Source organism: Fukomys damarensis, unplaced genomic scaffold, assembly GCF_012274545.1.
Source record: "Fukomys damarensis isolate Sample0158 unplaced genomic scaffold, DMR_v1.0_HiC HiC_scaffold_20, whole genome shotgun sequence".
Lineage (NCBI taxonomy): Eukaryota > Metazoa > Chordata > Mammalia > Rodentia > Bathyergidae > Fukomys > Fukomys damarensis.
In genome coordinates this window covers 15,289,383-15,315,602 of record NW_022900932.1, presented here as the reverse complement: position 1 = coordinate 15,315,602, position 26,220 = coordinate 15,289,383, and the positions used below count along the sequence as shown (strand labels likewise).

Below are 26,220 nucleotides of genomic sequence, written 5' to 3'. Positions count from 1 at the left end.
GAGAAATGCCACGTGTAGCTTTTGATTACAGATTGCTGGACCATCACGGCAAAGTAGAGAATCTGTGGCAACATCCTGATGATCCAGGTTAGGAAATCTTACTACTTTTCCTCCTGCAAGGCTCTCTGTGGTCCTCCTGTGCACAAGAAGTGAAGAACAAAGAGCATTGGTACAATAAACATTTAATCCCAAAGTATATTCAAGTCTCTGTTGTGGCTACCATGAAGGAGGGGAAAAGCCATCAGTCTACCTTGTTAGAAATTTAAAGTCTAGTTGAATAGATAAAATTAGAAGCAAAAAAAGAAATCATAGCTGATAGTTAATGATTCAGTAAGATCATTGTCTCTTTATGTAATCTTGACCTTTATGATGTAGAGAGGCAGGATAGCCTTTTCATAGTTAAGACAGTGGCCACTGGAGGCAGCTTTCCTGTATTTTGTTTCTCATCTCTGCCATGCACCTGTGACCCAAAAACCTAAAGAGGTCCTTGTAAATTTCTTAATCTCACCGGTCCTCTGTTTCCTCATCTATAAAACAAATCCAGGATTGTAACTCTTTCGTGGTATAGTTATGAAGATTGTATAAACTAATTCTTGGAAATTATTTTACAAAGTCCTAGATGGGAAGTGTTGCTGTCCTCCTCCTCCTCACCATTATGACTGTCATTGTCATTATTTCTAAGTCAGAGAAGTAATGGCTTAAGTCATTTAAATGGAAAGCTCAAGATCATGCAGCCAGATAGACGATGGCTCTAAATCTTGGCCAGTAGAGGATCAAAGAAAAGGGAGAAGGGAGGAAAAGATGATATACGAGTTATTGATAAATCAAGAACAGAATCCTTGAGGCTTAGTTTTTTTTAATACTGTGCTATCCATTCATAAAACACAAAACAGTCCCTTTGTCTCTAGAAAAATACACTTCGGATATTACTTAACAAGTTATAGCGGTATCCTGATAAATATTTAATGGCCAGGTTGATGAAAAAGTATACATATACAGTCTATATAAATTTATTGCAATTTTACTGATATAAAGAATGTATAGAACACCACTGACAAATAAAAATTAATTGTGTAATACTCTTATTATAAATTCTATACAACCGCTTAGTTCTCTCAGAATGCTTTCAATGATTTTGGCAAAACTCTTGTATCAGTTATCTACAATTGCAGATGACAAGTTTATTTCCAACAGGAATAAAAGTTGATAGTTGTTTCTTTAATAAATATGTCAGATCTTTACTTATTTATACTATGAGCTAGTTCTTGTGACCTAGTTAATAGTTTTTGAGTACTAGCAGATTATTTACTCATTTTTGTGCCATTAACAACCAATGGTTGTAGACACAATGTCCAATTAAGTTTAATCTGAATCGTTAATATTTTCTCCAGCATTTTCTGAAGTGTAGGAAATCAACAAGCGAGTAAATCAAATCCTATTTTGTAGCATTTGCCAATTTCTGCTGCAAATACTTTCATTTCACTATGGCCCATGTCAAGCTGAAGAGTTAGAAAGATATAGCACAGCATCATATAGTATTTCTACCACATAGCTATGAATCAGATAATTTCAATAGCATTAATAGCATAATTCTGAAGCCAATGTGGTGGTGCATGGCTATAACACCAACTCTCAAGAGGCCGAGGCAGAAGGATCTCAAGTTTGAAGCCTGGGATACATAGTAAGTTCAAAGCCAGCCTAGCCTTGATCCTTAGAAAGACCTTATCTGGAAAAAAGTATAATTTTGTAATTAGGAAGTGATACGTCTTTAAATAGTATCTTTTCTTTTAAAGACAATTCATTCAACTATAAGCACATATAATTTAACTTAATTTTAAATAGTGTCTGTGTTTAACAAGTGATAGACAAAATTCTTGAAATCTTGGCCACTAGTTTTTATGATCTGATAAACATTGATTCCAGCACGGCACTCATTACACGAGCCAAAAGGCAAGAGAGATGAGAAGGATTCATGTCCACATTGTATAGCTAATTATCTTATTTATTAACGGATAAGCCGACATTCTTATCTACAGACCAGGCCGGGGAACATGTTTCATATTACTATGTATTGAATCCTATCTCAAATACAAAATATTGCCTGCCTTTATTTGATACTAAATAAATCCAGGAGAGTTTTCTTTGCCAGGCACCTTTGTCTAGTGGTTGAGATTAGGCTATGAAATCAGGCTATGATGTTCAGAATTCCAACTTTTGCAGAGATTATGCAGGTGTCATTTGCTAAGTCAGTAACCTCTCTTTAAATTTTTAGTTGCCTTATCTGTAAAATGGTAATAGTCATGGTACTTGCATCATAACATTGTTCAGAATGAATGGGATGATGTATGTAAAAGGCCTGTGTATTAATTTGTGCTTGGATTTGTATTTATCTTTTCTATATCTCAGGTTTCTTTTTCTTTTTCAAATGAGGAGAGTAACAGGACATATTGTGTACATTGGGAGACCTTTAGCACCTAGTCTAGATTGAAGAGCTCCTGGCTCCTCTCTCACAGTTCAGCCCTTTTCTTCCCCGTTCTTCCCTTTCTCCATAACTCCTGGTGTTCCTCCTTCCTCCCCTCCCACTTCTCCTCAACCTCTGATTTGAGAAATGCTTCTGGGAATGTGGGTTTCGTATCAGCACTGGTATATAAGTAAGGTTTTGAGGCTCTCAGTATTTTAAATAGCAAGAAGAAGTACTATTTAAAGTTTTGAAAAGTCATACCACCTGTAACTACGGTGCTAACAAACATCTTTTGATCTTTATTAACTTATATTGATTGTAAATGTAAAGTGAGATTGCAACCTGTTATTTTAATATTTACTGTATTCATTTACTATCATGTTGCAAACATTTCTGCATATTTCGCTCTCCCTGATTCTTAAAAGTTTTATTTGGTTACCATAGAAAATGAAATTTCCATAATGTGCGATATTTAGATTGTTTTCATTTTTATTCCATCATGAAAGTATCAGCTAAACATATTTTGGAAATCACTTCTCTCAGTGATTTGTGAGGATTTCTTGTTTGGTAACTCGTAACAGTATATGATTTGATTACTTAAGTAGCAGCGCATAAAATGCCCAAGCCACAGATCTTCCTTCCTTTTTTCCCTTTCCTGGTTCTATTTGTCTCTACTTTGCTCCCTCCCTCCCTTACATAAATATTTGTGAATAAGTACTCTGAGCCACATGCCAGACTGGGCAGTGGCAGAATTGGGCCCCCTGCAGATCAGATAAAAACAAGATCCCAACCTGTATCTTCTCTGAATGACTTCTGACTTGAATTTTCCCCTCACCCTCGCTCAGCTGACATGTTCAGGTTTTGCCCCTGCCCCAATGGAACCTTTTCTGATTTCTTGGTTATAAGTTCACCCTCATCCCTACCTCACTTTTAATTTTTTTCCCTCCAGTTTTTTGGCATATGTCTCGGGACAAGATAGACCTGGGTATCATTCCCAACTCAGTCCATCTCTTACTTCACAACGAAACTCATTGTGTGCTCCTATGTGGAGCAGGACTGGAAGTCTCACGCTGCAGCCTGGTTCTTACCTTCTCTAATGTCATCCGTCAGGTCAGGCAAGGCCTTCTACTCTGATTCTGGCAACAGGGCTCACATTTTCAGATTGAATCATAATGATGGGTATATAGCTTTACCTTTGGCTTTCAAAAGATTTTGTTTTTGTCATTGTTGAGTAATCATGTGTGGACTTCTTGTATTTTTGGCAGTAAGTTGGATATGAAGCTTAATAATACAGTTCATTTCAGCAAGTTAATGTAGTTAATTCCAAGAACTCTCATTAGTATAAATGAGAAACAAGTAAGGATATAATTAGTTACTGCTGATAGATGTCAAAATAGAGGACAGCGACAACATTTTGTGTTAATTCAGAATATGGGAGGCCATGGTTTGATTTCTCTTCATAATCAATATTAATCATACCCTGATTATTAGTTTTTGAAGCATTGGGAATGCAACCAGATCCTCATTTTCTTTGTGTTGATATCCTCAGTACAGGCCCTGGCGTGTATGAGGTAGTTACTAAATACTTGATAACTACATGAGTGATGCATTTTCTTCTGAGAGAAAAAAATAAATGTTTTTAGAAGAGTCAGCTTTATGCCATGGTTTCAGGGAATGAATTGTGATGAAAAGTGAAGATTGCTTCTACTTGAAAGAGGCTGACAAATTTCCCAGACCTGGGATCACTTTATGCGGTATATGATTTAAGGGTGAGTGAGCGTGCCAAAGCGTTCCACTTGAGCTGAGTGATGGGGAATGATTTGTGGAGCTGTGGTCTTAGATGGTATTTTGTGAAAAATAGTGGGAGATTTATGGCCATTAAACAACTTTGTAGCTGCTCCCTTCTTGTTTCGAAGCCTGCCAATCGTCTTTCCTGTGGCCTGTATCATGTTCCTTGCCTGCATCTGTGATGTTCACAAGTATCCCCTGGACTGCAGTTTACATTGCCTGCACCCATGGGAAGAGCCTGGGATGTGAGACATTTGTCTGAAGACATGCGTTTTCCGTTTTCACCAAGTGAAGTTCTCACCGTGCAAGTCTGTCATAGAACACGCTGTACTTTCACTGAATCTTTCCCAACAAGGTGGCCAGCGTTCCCACTTCCTCCTTTCATTATGGAAATTGCAGAGTGCAGTATATTAGTGACTATTACTGTGATGGATGGGAATTTTAAAAAAATTTATTAGCAATTCTCCAATTGTGAATGGGAGAAGAATCAAGAAGTCTTCAGGATGCTTTGGCAAATCCTCAGCAAAAAGGACTTACAAAGGTGGGATGGATACTTCAAGTCTTGTCAGCAGGCAGATACATATTTACCCATTATCTGCTTTTTCTGTTCTATGGGTCACACTCAGTAGCTTCAGAAGAAACAGAAATGAGATATTTTCATCACCAAAATCCAACCAGAGATGGCATTAATCCCTGTTATGCAAGTACTATAGTAACATTAGTGGAAATTTCCTAGCATTATGTACTCATATCAGTATAGGCTTGCAGGACTCAGAGTTGTAAGGCATGACCTTGCTTTTTCGATTTTTATGTTTAATGTCATGAAATTTCCAAAATGTAGGAAAGTTAGAAAAATTATGAATGTACATAGCTGCCATCCAAAATTTGTACTTTTTAATATTTTGACATTTTGCATCATCTGTCCCTTAAATGAAAGAAATCATTGTCACGTATAAAATCGAATGCCCCTCACATTCTGTGAGCTCCAAGTCCTGTCACCCTGCCCCCTAGTCAAACTATTTTTAAAAATAAATTTAGGACATTTCTTTGATAATTTTTACCTGTGTCCATACACATATGAAGTTAAAGAACTATGTTTTTGCACCAATACTATTATACTACGTTTTTCATTTGGCAACTCACATTTTCACTCTGTCTATATTTTTAGACCTATTCAAATTGAGATATATAAATCAGATTTATTGCTCTTAAATGCTAAATATTATTCTGTCATATGAATATATGGCATTTTATATATCCATTTTCTTCACTGACAGACACTTAAGTTATTTTCAGTTTTTTTTAATGTTATAAATAATGCCGCAATAAACATTGTTTTATGTCTCAACTTACAGACCGGTGTGAAATTTTCCATAGTATATATGTTTTAAATGGAACTGCTGCGCTGATTTTCAATTTTATTAGTTGCTGCTAAATTACTCTGCAAGGCAGCTGAACCGGTGCGTGTTCCCACTGGCAAGGGATGAGAAGGTAACGCTTTCATTTCCCTTCATTCTCACTGGCATTGACTACGGTGAGACTGAGCAGTTTGCCGGTACGACCAGTTGAAATGTTATACCCCACTTAAATTTGTATAGCCTTTAGTATTATCAAATCTGACCAACTCTTCTTATGTCTCCCAGCTGAAGCTTGTCTCTTTTTTGAAATTCCTGACATTTCTTTTGTTTATTTTATCTGTTATAGTCTATTGACTTTGGGACATTATTCATGTGGCCTGGATACTAGTATTTTATTGCAGAGGTGGTACATGTCTTCTAAGAGGAGATAAAAATAAAATGTGAAATGTACAAATCCTTGCTGTGGGCAGTTAGGAAAATTGGCAAGGATTTAAAGATTTGAAAAATCTTTATAGTCCTAAAGATTCAGATTTGCCCACATTTTCTTTTTTCTCATTTTAGGCATCTTGTCCTGGTCTAGGTAAAAGAAAATATTATGCAGATTTTTTCCACAGATGCTTTCGTTATCTCATATTCAAAATACTGTGGCTCTACGGCTTCCGTTTCAGGGAGAGTTCTTTATTCTGTAGCAGACAGTGTGTAAATTTAAAGCATCTTGTCCACCTCTTTCACATCATAATTGTGCTTCTCTGAATTGTACTTCTAAGCATAATATTAGAAACAAGATCAAATAGACTCCTTTTTGATAAAAAGCCAAGTCCAGGAGGTGGTGTTTGGAATCTCGATTTGTAGTTGTTTTCCTAAACATTGAGCCATACAAGTCCCACCAGAAGGCATAGTTTGTAAAATTGCTCTTTTCCTAGTTCTTTTCCGTGACTTGAGTTTATAAATGAACACTGAGCAGAAAAGTAACTACATTCCTGGGCTTAGAATGATGGCTGCAAGACAAATTCAAGCCACACCATTTTGTTTTGCCTACACTTGGAAACAAAAACTAGTTCTTTTACTCTTGGTTACAGAACCCTAATGTTTTGCACAATCAGAGGTATTTGCTAAAAGGTAGTGTTTCTTCCAGTAATTTTAGGAAAGGCTGTCATTAAATTGTCAGTAGCCCAAATAGAGATTAAAAACACCTCAATACAGTGTATTGGGTTTTAGGTTCATTTTTACTTTTACTTTTTAAAGAATGAGGTAGAGCAGAAATATTAGAGAAAAGCTGTGGCTTTCTACGGAGAAAGCATGGTAGCACTGTGAAAGGACAGTCCCTGTTCACCACCTCACACGTCCTGCTTCAAGCCCAGATTGTGTTGCCCTCATCATGCAGAGGTGATAAAAGATCTTTGATGCCAAGCAGAGAGACAGTGGTGACTGTAGTTTTTGAATTTTAATCCAATCTCTGACTCTTCCATATTCTTGCAGCTCCATAAATATCTAATAATAAATACAACAGGTCTCATCTACTTTTAAAAACTTTTTTCTTGGTGACTGAGTTTTTATCTTTCTGGAGCCAATACCCTTGGGTCAAGCTTTAAATACCACATATTTGCCTTATATTTGCCTTTGAGCTGGAGTAAAAAAATGCTCCCTAAAATCTGTTTCTACCTAGGGACAGAGCTTCTGGTTTTGCTCCACTCAGAACTCTTTCTGTAAGTCTCCACTGAAACCTGCTTAATCAAACATCTCAAATGTCAGAAATGAAGTTTAAAGGATTTTTCTAGCTAGTAGGTCTAATCTCCTACTTAGTTTTGATTCCCATAATGTAGGTAATCTCTTTGGAGAAAAGGGCTGCTTCTAGCAGGGCAAATATATCCCATAGAATGCATTTCCTATTCCGGAAAGAAAAATGTAGCATTAATGAAATTTACTTTTTCATGGAGCCTGGAAAGGTTGTAAGCTTAGGATTTTGATCCTAGCAGATGTTCTTTTTGGATATTAAAAAAAAAGTTTCATTTGATGTAGAAATCTCAGTTAAGTATTGCAGTGGTGATACTTCTTGCTATAGGCACCTGTGCTCTGAATGTGACTTACTGGCCATTGGTACTGTGTTACCACCCATCCCATAGTGCAGTACTTTCTTCCTGCTTTAGCTCCCAAGAACATATTGTTCAGGAGAGAGAGAATTAATATCCTGGGCCATATTTCACACAGTTTTGTAGTTAAAGAGATGTTTGTGTACAGTAAAACAGCATCATCCTTTTTTCTCAGGGCCTTGGAATGACAGTGTTTTGTTGATAACCTCTATACAAGTTGAGCATCCCTAATCTGAAAATCCCAAATCCAACATGTCCCGAAATTCAAAACTTCTGAAGTGCCAACATAATGCCACAAGTGGAAAGTTTCACGCCTAACTTCATGTAATATATTAGAGTCAAAATGCAGGCACACTGAAAATATTGTATGAAATCCTTTCAGGCTTGTGTAGCAGGTGTATAGGAAACATGAATAAATTTCATGTTCAGACTTGAGTCCCATCCCAATGTATCTCATCATCTATATACAGATATTCCATAGTCCAAAAACTAAGAAAGCCAAAGCACACTGGTTCCAAGCATTTGTATCCTAAATCCAAGTTTCAGATGGATTTCTCAATGCTCCTGTTAACTTAGCCAGAAGTTCAGTTGCACAACCAGTGGCAATTTATGTCCTTCCCTTTAGCAATTTCATGCTGCAGTCTTGCAGCTCTGACTTTTCCCTGACTCCATGCCACTGTGCCCCTGTAAGCCCTGTTTTTCTCATCCACCCTAGGGCAGAGCTTAGCCCCTTAATTCATTTCCATAGAAATCTGCTCACAGCCTGTGCTTGCTTTGTGGGAATGACTGGGAGAGGGCCTGTGATAGAAACCCTAAAATCTACGCCATTTCCTTCCTCCCTTCTCTCTTTTTCCTCCTCCATCTCCTTTCAGTTCATTTACAAAAGCAAAACATCTCCATGTTTCAGATCCATTTCCCTATGGCTGAGACCTCTCAAAGCATTGTGCCCTCCCCTGTGCTGACCAGAAATCAATCCCCACAAAGACGACACTGGCTTCCTAAGATGAATCTCTGTGGATGATATTTTCTCCAGACTCAGATCCTGAGAAGATATTTCTTGTAAACAAAGGTATTTAGTATTTGGTGTTGCTTCCACTGACATTTGCTTTTATCACGCAGCCTTCCAGTGGGGATGTTGCTGCCTCTCCAGAGCACCACTACACACCCCTACCTTCTGCTTCCAGAGAACTCACTAGTCACCGAGGTAAGAATTCAGGTTTTTATTGCTCTCAGTGATCATGGGAGGGACACTCGGCCACACAGATCTCTGGGTCCCTTACTGCTGGCTGGGCACTTTAGAAGGAACATGGTGTGGGGCTGGGGATTTAGCTCAGTGGTTCCGCCACCTGCCTTGCAAATGCAAGGACCCGAGTTCGATCCCCGGTACAAAAAAAAAAAAAAAAAAAAAAAAAAAAAAAAAAAAAAAAAAAAAAAAAAAAAAAAAAAAAAAAAAAAAAAAAAAAAAAAAAAAAAAAAAAAAAAAAAAAAAAAAAAAAAAAAAAAAAAAAAAAAAAAAAAAAAAAAAAAAAAAAAAAAAAAAAAAAAAAAAAAAAAAAAAAAAAAAAAAAAAAAAAAAAAAAAAAAAGAATAAACACAGAAGGAATATGGTGCTTTTTAAGTCCTTGATGAGAAAAACCATACCTGTCAAACCTACCGATTTTCACCTATATTAACCAGAATGTAATGGCAGCCTAATGGGAGACCTATAATCCATGGTGTAATATAATTTGTGATTTTTTTCCATAAAAAAAGAATTATAGTACTTAAAAATTACTAAGGAGATCTTCCCTCCAGGAACAGTAATGGAAAGAAATTGAGAAACTCACTCATATTTATAAAAAATATGATTGGGAATGTAATAGCTGAAATCTGTAATTTCAAAATGAATGAACTCTGTGTTACAGCTCAAAGGAATTTCAGTTTGCTTGGCAACATTAAAGGGAATCTGTGTATAGTTTGCTGAATTCTCTGATCCTCAGAACATTAATTTGGTTTACCCATTTCTTCCAAACCCTGAATTCTTTTTGCCATCTCTATAGTCTTCAGTTTCAAAAGTGGACAGAATACTGACAAGGAATATCGTTTGAAAATACCTTATCCCTAGCTGCCTGCTTGGGCAGGGTCTGTGTAATTGCCAGAGTTGAAATCGTCAGGATCAAGAACAGGTCATGTGGTGAAACTTGTTTACCCCATTTTATCCTGGTTATGTTTGGAACTGTGTGACTCTTCCAAGATTAAGTAAGAACAGTTATAGACTGAGGGCATCACAGATTTGTTTCCTTCAGAAAAGATATTCCCTTTGTCCACAAGGGGACCCTGAATAAGGACGGCCCGGCTTTGTTATCCCAGCATGGATGGCTAGAAACGAAGGCTGAAGAGGTGCTCAGAAAATACTGGAGCTGGACCTCAGAGGTGACTCACAGGCTTTGTGGGGTGTAAAGACAAGAGGGTAATGCAAGATTCCAGGTATACCTGTGATTGAATTTGATATCTGGGCATCAAAGGAATGTTACTACATTTAAAAGTTCATTTGTGTTATTAAAATTCATTTGTGGTCCCCTTCACTGTCAGTTTTGTGAAAATTGGTTTTTCTCAAAGTCAAAGGGAGGAAGTAACTTCCAGTGTTGTTGTGTTCAGAGAGTCATGAACAGGTCTGTGTCACCGAATGTCCTTATGAGGGTCTTGAGCATGTTCCTTTCTTAGACTGTTTTGTGGGTATTCCCCAGGAGCAAAACATTAATTCTTAAATTACCATCATATCCTTGTGAGTTCATTTATGGATTTCTTATATTTGGATAAGTGTAGTTTTATTTCATAGTCTGCTTAGTGTCTTGCTTAGAAAATGAAGTCTCATAAATTTCAAGTCTACTTGTAAAAGTTTGCCTGGCCATGAAGTTGAGATTTCACAATGGGAGGATACAATCAAATGAATGAAAATCAGTAGGAAAAGGATAGATATCATCTGAGAATTCTGAGCCTTGAAGGGGTGAAAGAAAAGATCATAGTTTTTAAAGATATTTTGAGTAATAGTTATAATATGAAAAAATGCCTAAGATAAAGTGCAAATTGGTGCTCTTGGATGATATCAAAGCCCGACATAAATGTGGAAAATGTAGGAATGTTATTTAAAGGTAGCAAGTGACAGACATATCAATTTTATTGATGTGTATCTCTAAAACTGTGTAACTCCTCAGTTGTCCAGTCAGCACGAAGGACTTGGTTGTTGAAAAAAATACGTCTGCATCATGAAACAATATTTTTGAGGCCTATGATTATTAGCAGACAATTAAAGAACCAAAAAAGTTAATTAAGTCTAGATTATGGTTAGAGTCATCAATGAAGGGAAAAGAAGAGACTTACACATTTCATCTTGCCATGAATCATATACCAACAAATGGGGAAAGACATTATTTTTTTTTGTACCCAGAATAAGAGCACCTGATCCCATGCTGCTTTTTATATTTAAGGAAATTATTCCTGATTTGTGATTATAGAAATCACTAAACTACCTGGATGCCATTTATTAATACCTCCATGAAAACAGCTTGCAAACATTTCTGCAGAAAGGGACAGAAGGTCTTTTATGGTATGAAGGCAGGTGACATCAATTCTTCCATGTACAGTCCTCCATGAAAGCTGAAACTTGATCTGTAAAATCCTAACTGGGACTTCTATTTGAAAATAATTTTTGATTCACCTAGTTCTCAATCTCTTTTCCTTCCGCACCAACAACTACAAAAACTGTTGGGCAGTAGTTCATGTGCAAATTGCTATTTTTCTATCCCATCACATTTTTCTTGTCCTTTTATGTAACTTCCAGTGTCAAGTATGATAGGCCTAAGATTCATGTCCTAAGGACTATAAATTCAAATGCAAAGGAAGACTGGGCTTAGAATAATGATTAGGAAACAAAGGGCTCAGTGTTTTCATTTGTACTTATAGATATTCCATACATCACAGAGATACACATGTGTAGAATTTCCTACTTCGTGGAAGAAACTTATCCTGATCTGAGCTATGTTGGTTTTTGCTGTTTTTGAGGGTACTTATAATGTTTGTTTCTACCTCCTCAGTGCAACTGATCATATTATACTTTATATGTTAGAGATCAGGTTTATATATCTTAATGATCTCATAAATAATTAAGCTCATGAGAGCTGGTACTAAGTCTAACTTCTCTTTCCCATCACTCACTCCTGCCCAGACTGTGGGTATCAGCTTAAATATCACAGCTCTAAGCTGGATACCTCTGATCCACCTTACACATTCATATTAGGTCAGTTGTCCACATTCCTGGACTGTCTTCTGAGACATGCCATAAGCTTTTAAGCAGAATGGGGAAGATTATGTTTATTTGTTCACAACCATACGCAGTGCTTGGCAGGCTTCCTACTAATTTGGAGTTCAATATATGTTTGCTATGGTTTAGATAATTGCCCCATGAAGCCCATGTTGGAAGTATCGTTCCCAGCCTGTGGGACTATTGCAAGATGGTAGACCTTTAAGAGGTAGGGCCAGGTGGGAGGTCTTAAGGTTATTGGGGTTATGCTCTTGGAACAGATATGAGGACCCCTTCCTCTCCTAGCCATGAAGTGTTTCCCCATACATGGTCCTACCATGATGTGTGGCCTCCCCCAAGCACAAAAGTAATGGGCTGACTGACAGTGGACTAACATCTCCAAAACTATGAACCAAAATAAATATCTTCTTGCTATCTGACTACCTCAGGTATTTGTTACAATAACAGAGATCTAAGTAATATGATATTTGTTCAGAAAAAAAGCAAGAAGTCATAAAAGACCTAGTATCTTTCGATTTTTCTATGAGGTCACTCAGCTGCATGTAAGACATAGTACCCGTCTTTCTTTAAGGGTGAGCATAGTAAATGGAAGGACTAGACTCGGCATCTCAGTTTCAACTCCTTTCTTTCCAAAAGCTCATACTATTGGGAATGAACCCATGTCTATTGATTCACTGCCGCACAGCGTTTATCCACAAAGCATAACTTTCAAGTTGATGATTACTTTAATGTTGCATTTTTAAAACGTCAGTGTCTTGACAGTAGGGAGGGGAACAAGATGAATTTGAGCAACCGATGATATTATTTTCCTAGAACAGATACTCTTAAAGATAGGGCTAGCCTCTGAGACAGAGAAGGGTTGGAGTGTAGGTGGGAATTTAGAAAGGTCCATGTGAAATCCCTCTGAATGATACCTTAGGCCTCAGCATATCTTTGGAATATGACAGGTATGGGTCTATGTTGGTGTTCCCTAGTAGCGGTGTAGGCACTATGTCCTCAGTGACGATCATGTAATGAAGAATGTTGACATATTTGTTGGAGAAATGTCTTTTTATATGTTATGTGGACAGGACACACCTTAGTGTACCAGACATGGCCACTCTGTCTGGTAACTATTACTAATAGAATTCACCTTTATATAGACCATTGCATCTTTGAGAGAAACAATTTCTACTTAAGAGTATAGGCCATATTACATGTATTCTCAAGACCTGAAAAATAATGGGGAAGGTAAATATTACTGTTCCCACTCAACAGAGGAATACACTGAAAATTGCTGGGGGTGATTGGAGCCACTTAGTGACAAAAACAAGGGAAAAAACCCAAAGCTCTATGCCCTTGATTCCTGTGTAATTCCTGACATTCATCCTGCACACAGGACACACTAATTCACTATAGGTAGGGACAATGGTGACATTGTGCTGGGGGGAAGAGAAAAAGTGTGCAGTAAGAAGCACTACTCAAAACTGTTCATCAGGGGTGACTATCCTGAGCTTGGGCTATGGCTTCTCACCAACATCGAGGGTAGTGATCCTCAAGAACTTGCCACAAAGTTTTGTCATATCTCAGGAACACTTAGGAAATCTCCTACTGTTCTTCTCAATCTGAAGGTAGGCATGTGACTCTCAAGTAGTTCCCACATTGCAGGTATGCATGCATTTTTTTTTCATTGTCCTTGTCTTTCTTCTATCCAGATTTTGAAATCATATTCCAGTGCCTCAGTTTTGGAGGGCTCTAGCCTAAATTCATACACTGGAGGGAACTCTGGAAAATGTAGTTTACAGGTCCTCCCAAGGTCTTAGAGAAGATTGTTGGGAGATGTGGTAACAGAGAAGCTGGTACGTCTACCATAATTCTACTTCACCAACAGCTGTCCTATTGAGGATCCTATTCTAATGTTTCCTACATATACATTTCACAGTTTAGTTACAAGCCCAGTGAGTATTCCTGAATTGTATTTTTTTTCTGATGCTTATACTGTACAGTCTTTAAAATGTGCTGTACTTGGCTTTCTGTATTAAGCACTGGACTTTAAGTGCACAAAAGAAAACAGGAGATGAAGAGAAAATATGCTGTACAAATTTTTCCAGCTTGCTTAGAGATGATAGCCATCCAACTTTGACTGTTGCTGGCAATCTTGTCATTATTTTATGGACACAGTTTTTGGGCATTTATCTTCTTCTCCAACCAGGGGTTTGGTCTATTTGTGTTTGAAATTGATTGCTGGGACTGTCACAGAGTAATTTACATGGCAACTTATCATAATTAGTTATCGTTTGCAGTTTCCTTCACGTGAGTTGCATTTTGTGCTTGGCAATTGATCTTTCTGTGTAACACCATGAAGCTGGTCAGTGGGTGCCATCCAAGAAAAAAGAAAATGAAAAAGAAAGAAAAACTGTGGATGTATTTTTATCTTTATGAAAAAAATCTTTTAGCCGGAGATATCATAAAATACATTTTCACTGAAGCTGTCAGTATAATGTTTTGTTTCAACTGAGTAAATGAGCCCAAGTGAAGTGATGTGAGTAAGAGAAACTTTACATGGATATTGTGGAAAAGGGGTCTGCAAAGAGGGTTGGGATGGTGGGGGCAGTGTAGGCCTGGAAAACTTCAGGCTGACAAACAGAGTACAGTACTTGGAGGGAGGGCTCAAGAGAAGCTGGGGATTTAGCTCAGTCGTTCTGGTACCTGTCTCGCGAGCACAGAGACCTGAGTTTGATTTTTTTTGATTTAAAAAAAAACCAAAAAAAAACCCCAAAAAAACAAAACAGGAGAAGGCTGCTTGATGTCTAACCTGTTTGCCACATTTTGTTGAGGACTTTTAGGATTGGGGGGTAATCTATCTCTTCCTGACAAAGTTTTTAATTTTTAAATATTTCTACCCTCTTTTCACACCAACTCACAGAGAGTATGAAAACTAAGTGGAGTTGCTCATTATAAACAAAATCTACACAGACCAATAGCAAAGAATCAAGGAAAATAGAAGCATTTATTTAGTCTATTTTAATGGCTCAGCACCAAGGAGCCTTTTTACCTACTGCTTGTTGGATCACATTGATCATATAAAAAAGATGGAATAAACAGTCTAATGGTTTTGGTGCCTTTGCCAGGTAGATTTCACCTAAGATCAGATTCTATGACTAACGTAGCCTGTTTGCTTAATACCTCTGTGTTACAGAATATTTTGATATTCAAGGGTGATAATCTCAAGGGAGCTAATAATTAAATGGCTTCTAAAGTCAATTAACACTGTTGCCTGGCACATGTGATATCCTGGATTCCATCCTCAGTACCAAAAATGTTAAAGAAAAAAAGCTTTTAAAGTGACACCAATTCATAAAGCATGCCAGCTGTAAGTTTCCTCCATGGAAAGAGTACTGGAAAATGGAAAAAAGTACCAACAGCAAAAGCAGAAAGAGAGGGAGGGAGTCAAGGAGGGAGGGAGAGGGGGTGGAGAGGGGAGAAAAGAGGAGAGAGAGAGAAGGGGAGAGAGAGAGAGAGAGAGAGAGAGAGAGAACTCCCTACCACAAAAACCTGTTTCTGTTTCAAAGGAATCTGTGTGGGGGGACTGTCAAATAAGAACATGGCCTTGCCTTGTCTTTCAGAACCCTTGCCACACTTTGCCCTGGCAGTGCAGGGGGAGAGTGTGTTGGTTTTCTTATGCAGAGCTATTATTAGCATTTTCTAATTATGTAAAATGATTTCCTCTGATGACATTTTCAACAGAACCTATTACTTTCGTTTTCTTTCTATTATAATGCTTTTATGGGCTTATAATCTGGGTGGAATTCTCAGATGCTGAGAGATGCTCAAGTTTCCTTTATTTAATCGAGGTGACTAGTGATTTGACAGTAGTGGTTGACAGGTTTATTTTATCTGTGTGGCAGTGGGAGTCTATTTTCAGCATGTGCGCTCTGTTCCCAAGTAAAAGGACTTTACTAAGTGCTGAATAAATTGTACTTTCCTTTGATTCTAGACCTTGCTGAAATGGTTTAAAAACTCTAGTCTGGGTCATCAAATTCATCTCGCTGCTACTTTGCAGGGTCAATAGCTTCACTCTGCACGGAGCCTGGCTGGTGGATTGGAATGGAGGGTAGTGTAGATTAAAACTTCCGCGTGTATCTAGATAGATGTGCATGTGTGCGCCTGCTGTCTGGGAGGGCGGCAGTGATGGAAGAGCAAGCCAAGTGGAATCTGAAGATGGATGAATCTGTTAGACTATTACCAAGACTGGCATGGACCCTAGCCAGGAAATTTAAGCAACCTCCTGTAAGCATTTGAAATCCATAGGGGTCCATTTCCTATCCGTTTTCTCCAAGGATGACTTTTCATTTGCAGTCTCTGGTATTATTTTATTTCTATTCTTTGGGCAGAATTTGTGGGATACACATAGACACACAGGGGCTGCAAACCTGGTTTTTCTGTCCCCTAAGCAAAACAAGGAAAGAAAAAAAATGGACTCTGCTCCCTTTTTCCCCTAACCCCCTGAACAAACCTTACTTCTGTAAAATGAGAGGTCAGACAGGTAATTTTTTCCCCACCAGAGAGTCCAAATAAAACTGGTGGTAAAAACACTCTCTTTTATTTAAAAAAATGGAATCCTAGAATTTACACAGTGGAAATTCTTGTATGTGTTTTTGAGGACATGGTATGATTCTTATCCCTTTAATTGCATGAAAGAACAAGGATTTGGTCAAATGTGACTCCTGAAATTGCAAGTATTCCTGCAAGCGCAACCATTTCAGGCTTCTTCCAACATGTCTTTGTTTAGTCCCTACTGTGAATAATATAATTTAGGATTTGTGGAGAATTCAGAAATAGGGAATATCGTGTCCATATCCTGGAATTTATAGTTCAAATGAGGAAATCCTACAAGTGATGTAATGCTAATCTAATATATTATCTTGATTAAGAGTTAGACTACTTAGCAAAAACATAAGTAGGTACAATCAATGTTTAGAAAAGACAGGAATTAGTGAAGATGGTCAGGGTTGGCTATTTAGAAGGTGTTAGCCATGATCTTTGAAGAAAGTGTTAGGCAAGGAAAGTTGGAAAGCAAAAGGGTACCCCCCCCCAAAAAAAGAGGGAAATAGGTAAAGAAGAAACACAAGCGTAAGACCAGACAGATCTAATGAGAGCAAGGACCCAGTTTTGGGAAACTAATAAATGAAGTTCCTTATGTAGAGCCGTTCCATATTTTGGCAGGCTTGGGAAGCTAGAGGGATTAATATCGGATTTAAAATTGTGCTGTAGGGCTATTGATCACAAATAGTATGCAGGGAGGATTGGAAAGAAAAGAACCTGGACCCTATGAGGCCACCATAGGCTGGTATTAAAGGGAACTTGTTCTAGTTCTAGAAGATTTAGATTTCTGGACACCAGACTTTTGCATCTATAGAGTGCAGTGCCTGCACATAGCAGGTTTCTAGCAAAGATAATTTAGGAAACCACTTGATAACAGATGGGGCAGACAGCTGGGGCCAGGATACTGCCAGTAGACCAGGAGGAGGCCCATGTAATGGAGACCTCATGGCCACTATGGAATTGTTATCAGGGGTTGCCAGTGGTTTTGTTCACCAGAGCTCAGGCATTTGAGGAAATGGACAGACAGTGTTTTTCCATAATATATTCTGTAGGGAGCTTCTGATGTTGGCTTTTGAAACCAATAGGTAGAGCCCAGAATCAATTAGGACGAAGGTGACATAATTCAGCTTTCAGTGATCAAGGCCTGAAGTGGCTGGCTGACAGCGGATATAGAGAACAACAGAAGAAACCTGAGAAATATTATCTAGCAAATGCAACAGACTGAAAGACCGATTGTATATTGGGATAGAGAGAAACAGAGAAGCAGATAGCCGTGAGGAAGCCAGCCTGGTGCTAGGGAAGCTGTGGTCTCTGCTTGGGCCTCCCCTCTCATGGGCTCTCCTATTGCAAACTTCTCCCTGTCACTCATGTGTGAACTATAATCTGCCCTATTAAATGGAAGGCTGTGCAGTTAATGTCGTGGAGCTTGTGGAAACAAGAACAAACAAACAGCAAGCAGGCAAAGTGACCACAAAAATGTGTTCTCATTCTGGTCTTTGGCTTGAAGATGAGCTACATTCTCTTGAAAACCAAAGTGCTCACTGTGTTCTATGCCTGACACTCGGACTTTTGGAAGAAGAGCCACTGGCAGCGAGTGCTTTTGGTTGAGATTGCTCTGCCCAGAGTTCTCTCCAGTAGTAGCTTCCTAGCTCCAGTTGTTCCTACTCGCTTTGTTTCTCCATCCCTTGTAGAAAACTTTACCCTCTGCCCTAGGCTTTTCCTCATGTAGTGATTTTACAACCTCTTTTTTTTTTTTTTGGAACAAATAAACAAACATCTGGAATCATGTGGTACATTTAATTAAAAACTTTGCATTTGGCCAGAAATGGTAAAATCATGAAAAATGGCCTGTCGGTGAGCTCAAGAAGGCCAAATGATGACGTCGTTGGCTGCGAATGGATTGAATTTGAGGGAAGTGAACACCTGCTCCGTGCAGCTTGTGTTCTCTAGCTCTCCACTCCCAGCCATTAATATTTACTGCCCCTTTTTTTTAATCCATTCTAATGAAATTTTTTGGTTGGGGGCTGGTTGAGGGAGAGGGCTGTTACTTTTCCAATAACCTTGGATTTGTTGGGATGTGCACACTTTGTACAGGGTGTGGTATTGGGATTTGGGGCTTTTCATTTCCCTTATTCAGAATTCCATATGCTTTGGGTCACTGCAGGGGCCTCTTTCTGCTTCTTCCATCAGTCAGTCACCCATGGTTTCCATGAGCTGAGGGCTTCTTGCGTGCACAGACCAGCACCAAGGGATGGCACAGATACAGGAGAAGCTGGAGGCTCTGCCTTCAGGAATCCTATAGTCTAGTTGGAGACAAACAAATGCAAAGAAAGGAGTATTGGAGACAAGATTACAACACATTAATTGAAAAATATCTAAATCGGTTTTGTGAGTCTAGAACCGATGACATTTCATTCCATAAAAGAAAATAGGTGTCCCAGCAAGCTCAGCAGAACAGGTTGCTTGTGTAGACAGAAGTGATGAAGAAAGCAGAAATAAAAAGCAAAAAACAAGTGATCACTTCAAAGTTACCTTCCTTTCGAGGTGGAGATGGAACAATGGAAAGATAACTGATTGGTTAATATCGGATTACTTTTTTGTAAGGGTTAAAGCAGAGGCAATTTTATTCTCATGTCAGTTGAAACTGCCTTGTTTGGAAATCTGGCTCTTCCCTCCTGATTTCTAGCAAGGTTGAATAACAAGTCATTTTCATTTGGTGGAACTTTAGAAGGGATGACTCCATGTTGATTTTTAGTCTGATCTGCTGGGCCCTTGTACAGGACCATAGTCCAAAACAATGGCCTCCTGAAAGGTTTATTTAACAGGAGAGACCAGTGAAGTTAGTAAGATTTGGAGGTATCCATGTTGGATGGTGAGCACTGAGTTGAAAGTAACTTTCTCTGGGTCATTTCAGAGTGTGAAAGAGAATTTGTGGGGACATTAAAGGGAGTTCTTGCTAATTTCAGGACATAATCTAGGTGTGAGCAGGGGGAGGTATACTTAAAGGAAGAATTCAGTATTATTATTCTATGCTTCTGATTGGCTTCTCTTTTGCAAGACTTGCCAAAGGTGAAGTAGAAGTTCTGTTTGCACATTAAGAGATGAATATTGAGTGAGTTAGCTTTGCACAGTGTAGTTCTCTGACATGTCAACCACTGGAGGATTTATACCCAGGATGAGGTCATTCTAATGACAAAATGAGATAATTTTTCTTTTTTCACAGAATACAAAGGAAGTGGTCAGGGGCTGAAAGTGCATTGAGGGCCACTGAGGGTAGATCTGGGGAAGGATGAGTATTGTTGAACTCAGGTGTGGATCTGCAAGGGATACAGGGAAATCACTCCCCAAGGCCTTTCCCGAAGGATGTGCTCATCAGCCTTTGAGGTAGCCCACAGGAAGTGGAATGAAGCGTACACAACTTAAAATCCTGACTGGATTTGATCAGTGATTCTCTTAGGTCAAGGCCAACCCAGCATTTTCATGAAATGAAACCAGGATTTCACCTTGACCCTTGTGAACTTCTGCAAGAACAGAGAGATGTAAGATTATGTTAGAACAAGGGCCCACTGTTGCCAGAGTTCTTCCTGGGCTCTTTATTATTCTTGTGCATCTGTTTCCTTAAATACTCTCTGCTGAAGCATTAGCATGAAAATAAAAGTGTACAGCAACTTGGAATTTTCCATTTGTAGCTTCCTAAGTCTGTGGGGTCAGAGTTCCTTCCTCAGGGATGCTAATGCAAACTCTGTGTGCCGTTCCAGGGCAAAAGTTTCTCAACTAAATGACAAAGCGGGTGTGAGCCAGGAAAATAATGCAATGCTAATTCCCAAACACAGACTGCCCAGAGGAGGTCCCCATTTAAATTGCAGCTCCCCTATCTACCCACCACCCCCCAAAAGAGGAAAAATATCAGGACTGACATCCGTGGGATAGCAATAAAACAGCCCTCTCCCTTGAGGATTAGCTCTTTATTCCTTTATTTATCTTGCTATGGCTCATCAGTTTCTCCCGAATCAAGGAGCGTCCAAGAGAATCAGATGCAGTCCCTTTTTGTTTTTAATTAGGGAAAAACTGTGCAGACATCCTCTGCAAATTTTCTTTTCTTAAGAGAGAGCTTTTCTTCTTGTGTCTGACTTCTCCCTTTCTGTATCTGCTCCCTTGGAATCTCTCTGGAATTCTTACTTCGTATAGTGTTGAAATCCAGTAATCAGGGTCCTCTGCAGAATCCCGGAGGTAAGATAACAAAGCCTGGCACATGTGGGCAGTGTCACAGCAGGAGGAGAACTAAGCCCATTAAATGTGCCTACGCTTCAGCCTCCTTTTTTCCTTCCAAATCCTTAGAGATTTATTATTTCATTTAGAGGTTATCTACTGAGTGTATACTCTGCGTTAAGGCCTGTTCATAACATTAGGGGGTACAGCAATACATAAAGCATTTCTGGGGCTCAGAAAATGGTATTCCAGAGTTTGATGCTGTGATGTGCTGTGTTCTTTGACCTGAAGAACACTGAAAGGCCTTAGGAGCAGCCTCAGAACCAAGGTCTCTCTGGCTTTCCCGTCTCCTGCTCCCCTTGTTCCTCCAACTCTCCTTCCACATAGACACACCACAGAGTGCAGATTCCTTTTCCCCCCGGGGAAGGTTATACAACCCAAAATCTGTTAACTGGATGTTGGTTGCTGGGGAAATTCTTTCCAGGTTCTTGATCCTCAAGAAAGATTTGGACAAGACATGTAGAAGAGGTGTGGGGATGTACATGTATTGAAAGCAGAACAGAAGTATGCTCTGCTGAGTGAGAGTGCACTCGTGAATAGACTGACAGTGGCCAGGAGAATAAAGGCAAGGGGTCTTTTGTATCTGGAATTCTTGGATTGGCTTCTCCCTCATGCAAATAAGGGACCAGTTGTCCTGTCAAAAACTCACTTGACTTTGCTTCAGATTTAAACTGCCCTAGCAAAAGACCAACTTGGCTTTTTGCCCGATGTAAATGAAGCGTTGAAAACAGCACTTTTCTTATTGGTTCCAGATACACTGCTCAGAAACTGCAGAGTCATCCTGGAGCCTGTGTTCTGCGCATGTGCCCTGGGTCTCAAGACTTTGACAGATTCTGCTCAGTTGTTTGATCAGTTTTGCACCAGCCCTAATCTGCTACTTCACACCCCTGCTCCCTGTAGCCAGCCATGAAGCAGAAAAATATTATTCTTCCCTTCCCCTGTCCTTCATAAAAACAAAAAGAAATCCTGTGAACTAACTTTCCTCTAGATTATAAGGTCCTCATTTCATAAGGGGTCTTTCCTTATATCCAGGAGGAAAGCATGCTACTAAGAGAGGCCAAGAAAAATTCAAACAGGCTTTTGTGCCCCCCACCCCCAAACCAGATCACATTCTTTTTGTCCAATCACATTTCTTCACAGATGTCCATTCTTCATCAGATCTGTGCATAAAAGTGGAAACATTCCTTGGTCTTCATTCTGAAGGCTACCATATTACATAAAACTGTGATAAAATAAAATTTAAAATTTCTCTTCTGTTAGCTTGTCTTTTAAGAGTGTGGCTAGTCACAACCCTATGATGAACGAGGACAGGTACTGCACCTTTCCAAAACTATGGCAAACATTTCTGCCTTTGAACTTATCTTCTTGTGTGAGAGAGAATCAGTAATGAAGACTAAAACAAAACCATCATAGAAAATGTTACAGGTAAACACTGAGAATAAAAGGGAAGCAGCAAAGGAATGAAAGAGTATGTGTTGGTGCTGTGAAACTAGACAGCTGGAATATTGACCTATATGCTGGGGAGGGGCTGGAAATACCTGAGAGACCAGTAATCCAGGCAGATGGAGGAACATTCTTGGCAAAAGTAAAGTACAATAAAGAGGTCAATGTGGGGCCCGGGATTTAGCTCAGTGCTGCTGCTGCCTGCCTGCCTTGTAAGGTTCTGAGTTTGATCCCCTGTACAAAAAAAGAAAAGAGGTCAATGTGGCTGGGGGGAATAGTGTAGGAGAGAGTAGGAGATAAAGTCAGAACGTGTAGACCATCGTTAAATGTTAAACTCGCACATTAAATTTTAAAGAGTTTATTATTTGAGGAGATAGTGATTCACATCGTGCAGCACTAGACCACAAGTGGTTCAGAGCATCACTTAGCGGTGATAAGGGGAAAAATTTTATAGGATATTTGCAGAAGCAAGGCAAATTACTTAACTGGTTAAAGTAGAAAGTTCCTAGTTAGAGGTCAGTGTGGTTTCTGATCGGCTAAGCTTAAATTTCATTTCATTGCTTACACTGTTGGGTTTTAGTTTGTTCATGTAGAAACTCAGGATGTTGGAAGGATCACAACCAAATGGACTCCTAACATCATTTTAACATCATCACTGTGAGCAAGATAACAAAGCACTTTCAAGACAGTGGCAAAAGTGATAGAGACAACATGGTCCTTCTCCCTATTAAGAAGAAGGACAGCCATCCCCAAATGAATTACAACTGGAAGAGAAAGGAGGGTATTGGTGGTGGTCTGAAGGCATGTATGTTTCTGAGCTTAATTCACCTACTATACAAATTTTCAGATTGGTTTATAAGGCAAAACCAAATTCTCTGTGTTACACAAAGGAAACAAATTGACTCAGGAAAGTTAAAATGGAAGAATGGATGAAGGCAAAGAAAAAGAAAGCAGGAGCGATAGTCTATACATCACATGGTAGAACGGAAGAAGAAGGACATTAAAAGAGACAAAGACAGGTACTTTATAATGCTGAAGGGTGAAATTCATATTAGCTTTAACAGTTATGAATATCCTTGTAACAAAGTAAAGTGCCAATTCTCATGAAAGAGAAATTCTAGGATCTAAAAGGGGAAATAGGAAAGCCACTTTTACAAGATTCTATTTCACCTGCCTCATATAGTGGCACATTGTGGAAAAAAATAAGCATACAGAGACCCAAATAGCAAAATTGTTCAGGTAGATTGGAATAAGGCAGATCAAATTTTGTACTCAAACCATACAGGATAGATTTCTTTTCAAATATATATATAAAATAGTAATATATATATAATAAATATATATATACATATATATTATAGTCATGGTTATTATAGTTGCACTGGTTGTGTGACAAATTTCTCCCAAATATAATGGCATAACACAATAGTTTGTTATGGTCACAGGTTCGGTAGGTCAAGAGTTTCAGAAGGACAGTAGAGATGACTTTGCTCTGTTATGTCCGGGCCTCAGTAGAGGACCTGAAGTCTGGAGCTGGAGTCACCTGACTCCTATGCTTGTGTGCTGTTGTTTGATGAAGGCTGAAGGCAAGAGGCCACATTTCCCCTCTCCATCTGGACTTGTCCATGTAGCTTCCTTGCAGGCTACTTTAGGCTTCCTGATAGCACAGTGATGGAGTGCTAAGGGAGGAATCCTCAGATGAGAGTCAGACAGAAGTCATGATCTGAATCTCAGAAGTCATGAGGGGTTGCTTATTTTTTAAATTTCAAGATCTGTTCTTTACAGATCTTTTTGAGTGACTCAGGGCACATTGCTTTCTTTTATTTAATATTGGTACATATTTGCAGTACATGGTGATTACATTTATCATAGGGAGCTGGTACATGTACAAAACATATGTTAATGTTTTTGTCCCATCTCACCCCTCTGTGCTACTTCCATCTCCTGTTCCTCTTTCCATTTGCAAAAGCTCTGTTTCTATTGTTTTTCACTTATTTCCGTTCTCTTCCTCCGTCTCCCTTTATCTTGTTTTCTTTCCCACTTGAAAAAGAACTTCCTACATTTTATTATCTTTTATTTTGCTCTTTATTTATATTTTGGGTTTCTCATATAAGAGCAACCATGTGATATTTAATATTGTGTGTCCAATTTAATTCACTTGTTATTATGGTCTGAGGGTACATCCGTTTTCCTACAAATGCCACAATTTTACCCTTCTTTATGGCAGGGTAGTACTCTGATGTGTAAAAGTACCACATTTTCTTCATTCATCTGTTGATGGGCACATATGTCATTCCCAAGATTTAGCTGTTATAATTGCACTGCTGTAAACATGGGTATGCGTGTATCCCTATACTATGATAACTTTAACTCTTTGAGGAAGACACCTAGAATGGGAATAGCTGGGTCAAGTGGAATTTCTAGCTTTTGTTTTTTGGAAGAATCTCCATATTGATTTCCATAGTGATTATACTAGTTTTCATTGCCCACAACAAAGTAGGAAGATTCTTTTTTCCCTGTAGTCTCCCCAGCGTGTGTTGTTATTTGATTATTTGATTTCTTGATGGTAGTCATTCTGTCTGGAGTAAGATGGACACACATCAAGATAGTGTCAAAGTTTTGCCCATGTTCAAGGGAAGAGAATATAGGTTGCCATTGATTGGAAGTAGGGAGGTTCTGGAAGAGCCTGTGGGACCAGAAATTGTGGCTCCATCCAGTTTTGGTAAACACAGTCTTCTACAATAATACATTGAGTCACAGACAAAATTTCAACACATTTTAGTAAGTAGAGGCAGTACAGAAATTCTCAGATCAAGATGTAATGAAACCAGAAATAATATAGTCAGATTATATAAAGTTATTTCACCCAGAAATTTTCTAGTACTCCTCAACTTCAAGTCAAAGATAACATAAGAGCCCAAGCTATGAAACAGTTCGTAACTTATCAGAGCCAATTGACAGATCTAAGGCCATTATTAGAGGAAGACAGATAGCTCTGAGTATTTATATTCATTTTTAGAAGAAAAAATAAGCAAAAACAATCAAGAACTAGACTCAGTTACATATGAGAATTTAATATATGATAAAGGGGTATCCATATTAGGCATCTGACTCAAAACCAAACCAGTTATATGAATCAAAGGAAAATGGAAGGATTTTTAATGCTAAAATGATATTAATAAGGTAAACAACAACGTGTAGAAATACTAAAATGAAATTATAATAAAACTAAAACATTATCTTAATCAAGAAATATAAAGACAAGGGCCGGGGATTTAGCTCAGCGGTTCGATGGCCTGCCGCGCAAGCGCAAGGACCCGAGTTGGATCCTCAGTACCCCCCCAAAAAAAAGAAATATAAAGACAAATATACAAAATTAAAGAGAAAATGAAAGGACTCGTGAGAACTATTTTTGTTCAATCTTGTGCAAATATCTATCTAGATCAAGCTGATGATATTCTGAAGAAATATAATTTCCCGAAACTGACTCCAGAACAAATAGAAACTGGAGAGAAATTAATTTCCACAGGCAAAATAAAATTCATGTAGATTTATCACTTACCCTATAAAAGCACTACATCTGGGTGGTTTTTACAGGAAAACTTTACCAAACACGAAAAGAACAGATGATTCAGTATGATTCTGTTAAATGTTTCACAAGCAGATCTCTGCAGGGTGTGTTTATAAGGGTTTTTTTTGAGCGGGGGGCTCTGTATGTAGTTTTTGCTTATTCTTTTTTGTAGTGTTATTACACCATGAGTGATTTCAAATTGGGGTTTACGGTGGCTCTTGTGAGCAATACCAGCTGTCTCCTGCACACCTGAAGGTGACCCCAAATGTGGTCTAGACTGTTCCATAAATGTAGACAAAGAAGTCCTTCCAAATTTTTCTTATGACATACATGAAATCTTTAGAGAAAAACTGACA

The 26,220-nt window shown here is 38.6% G+C and overlaps 1 protein-coding gene across 4 annotated transcripts in view; it reads left to right on the top strand.

Moving 5' to 3' along the window:
- The window catches only part of Lrmda (leucine rich melanocyte differentiation associated), a 1,009,463-nt gene that overhangs the window by 798,901 nt on the left and 184,342 nt on the right, over positions 1-26,220 (top strand). For all 4 annotated transcript variants that reach the window (XM_010607471.3, XM_010607465.3, XM_010607481.3 and 1 more), the window contains one exon: positions 8,817-8,901. In XM_010607471.3, coding sequence (XP_010605773.1) covers positions 8,817-8,901 — 85 coding nt within the window. The remainder of the gene's footprint in view (positions 1-8,816; positions 8,902-26,220) is intronic.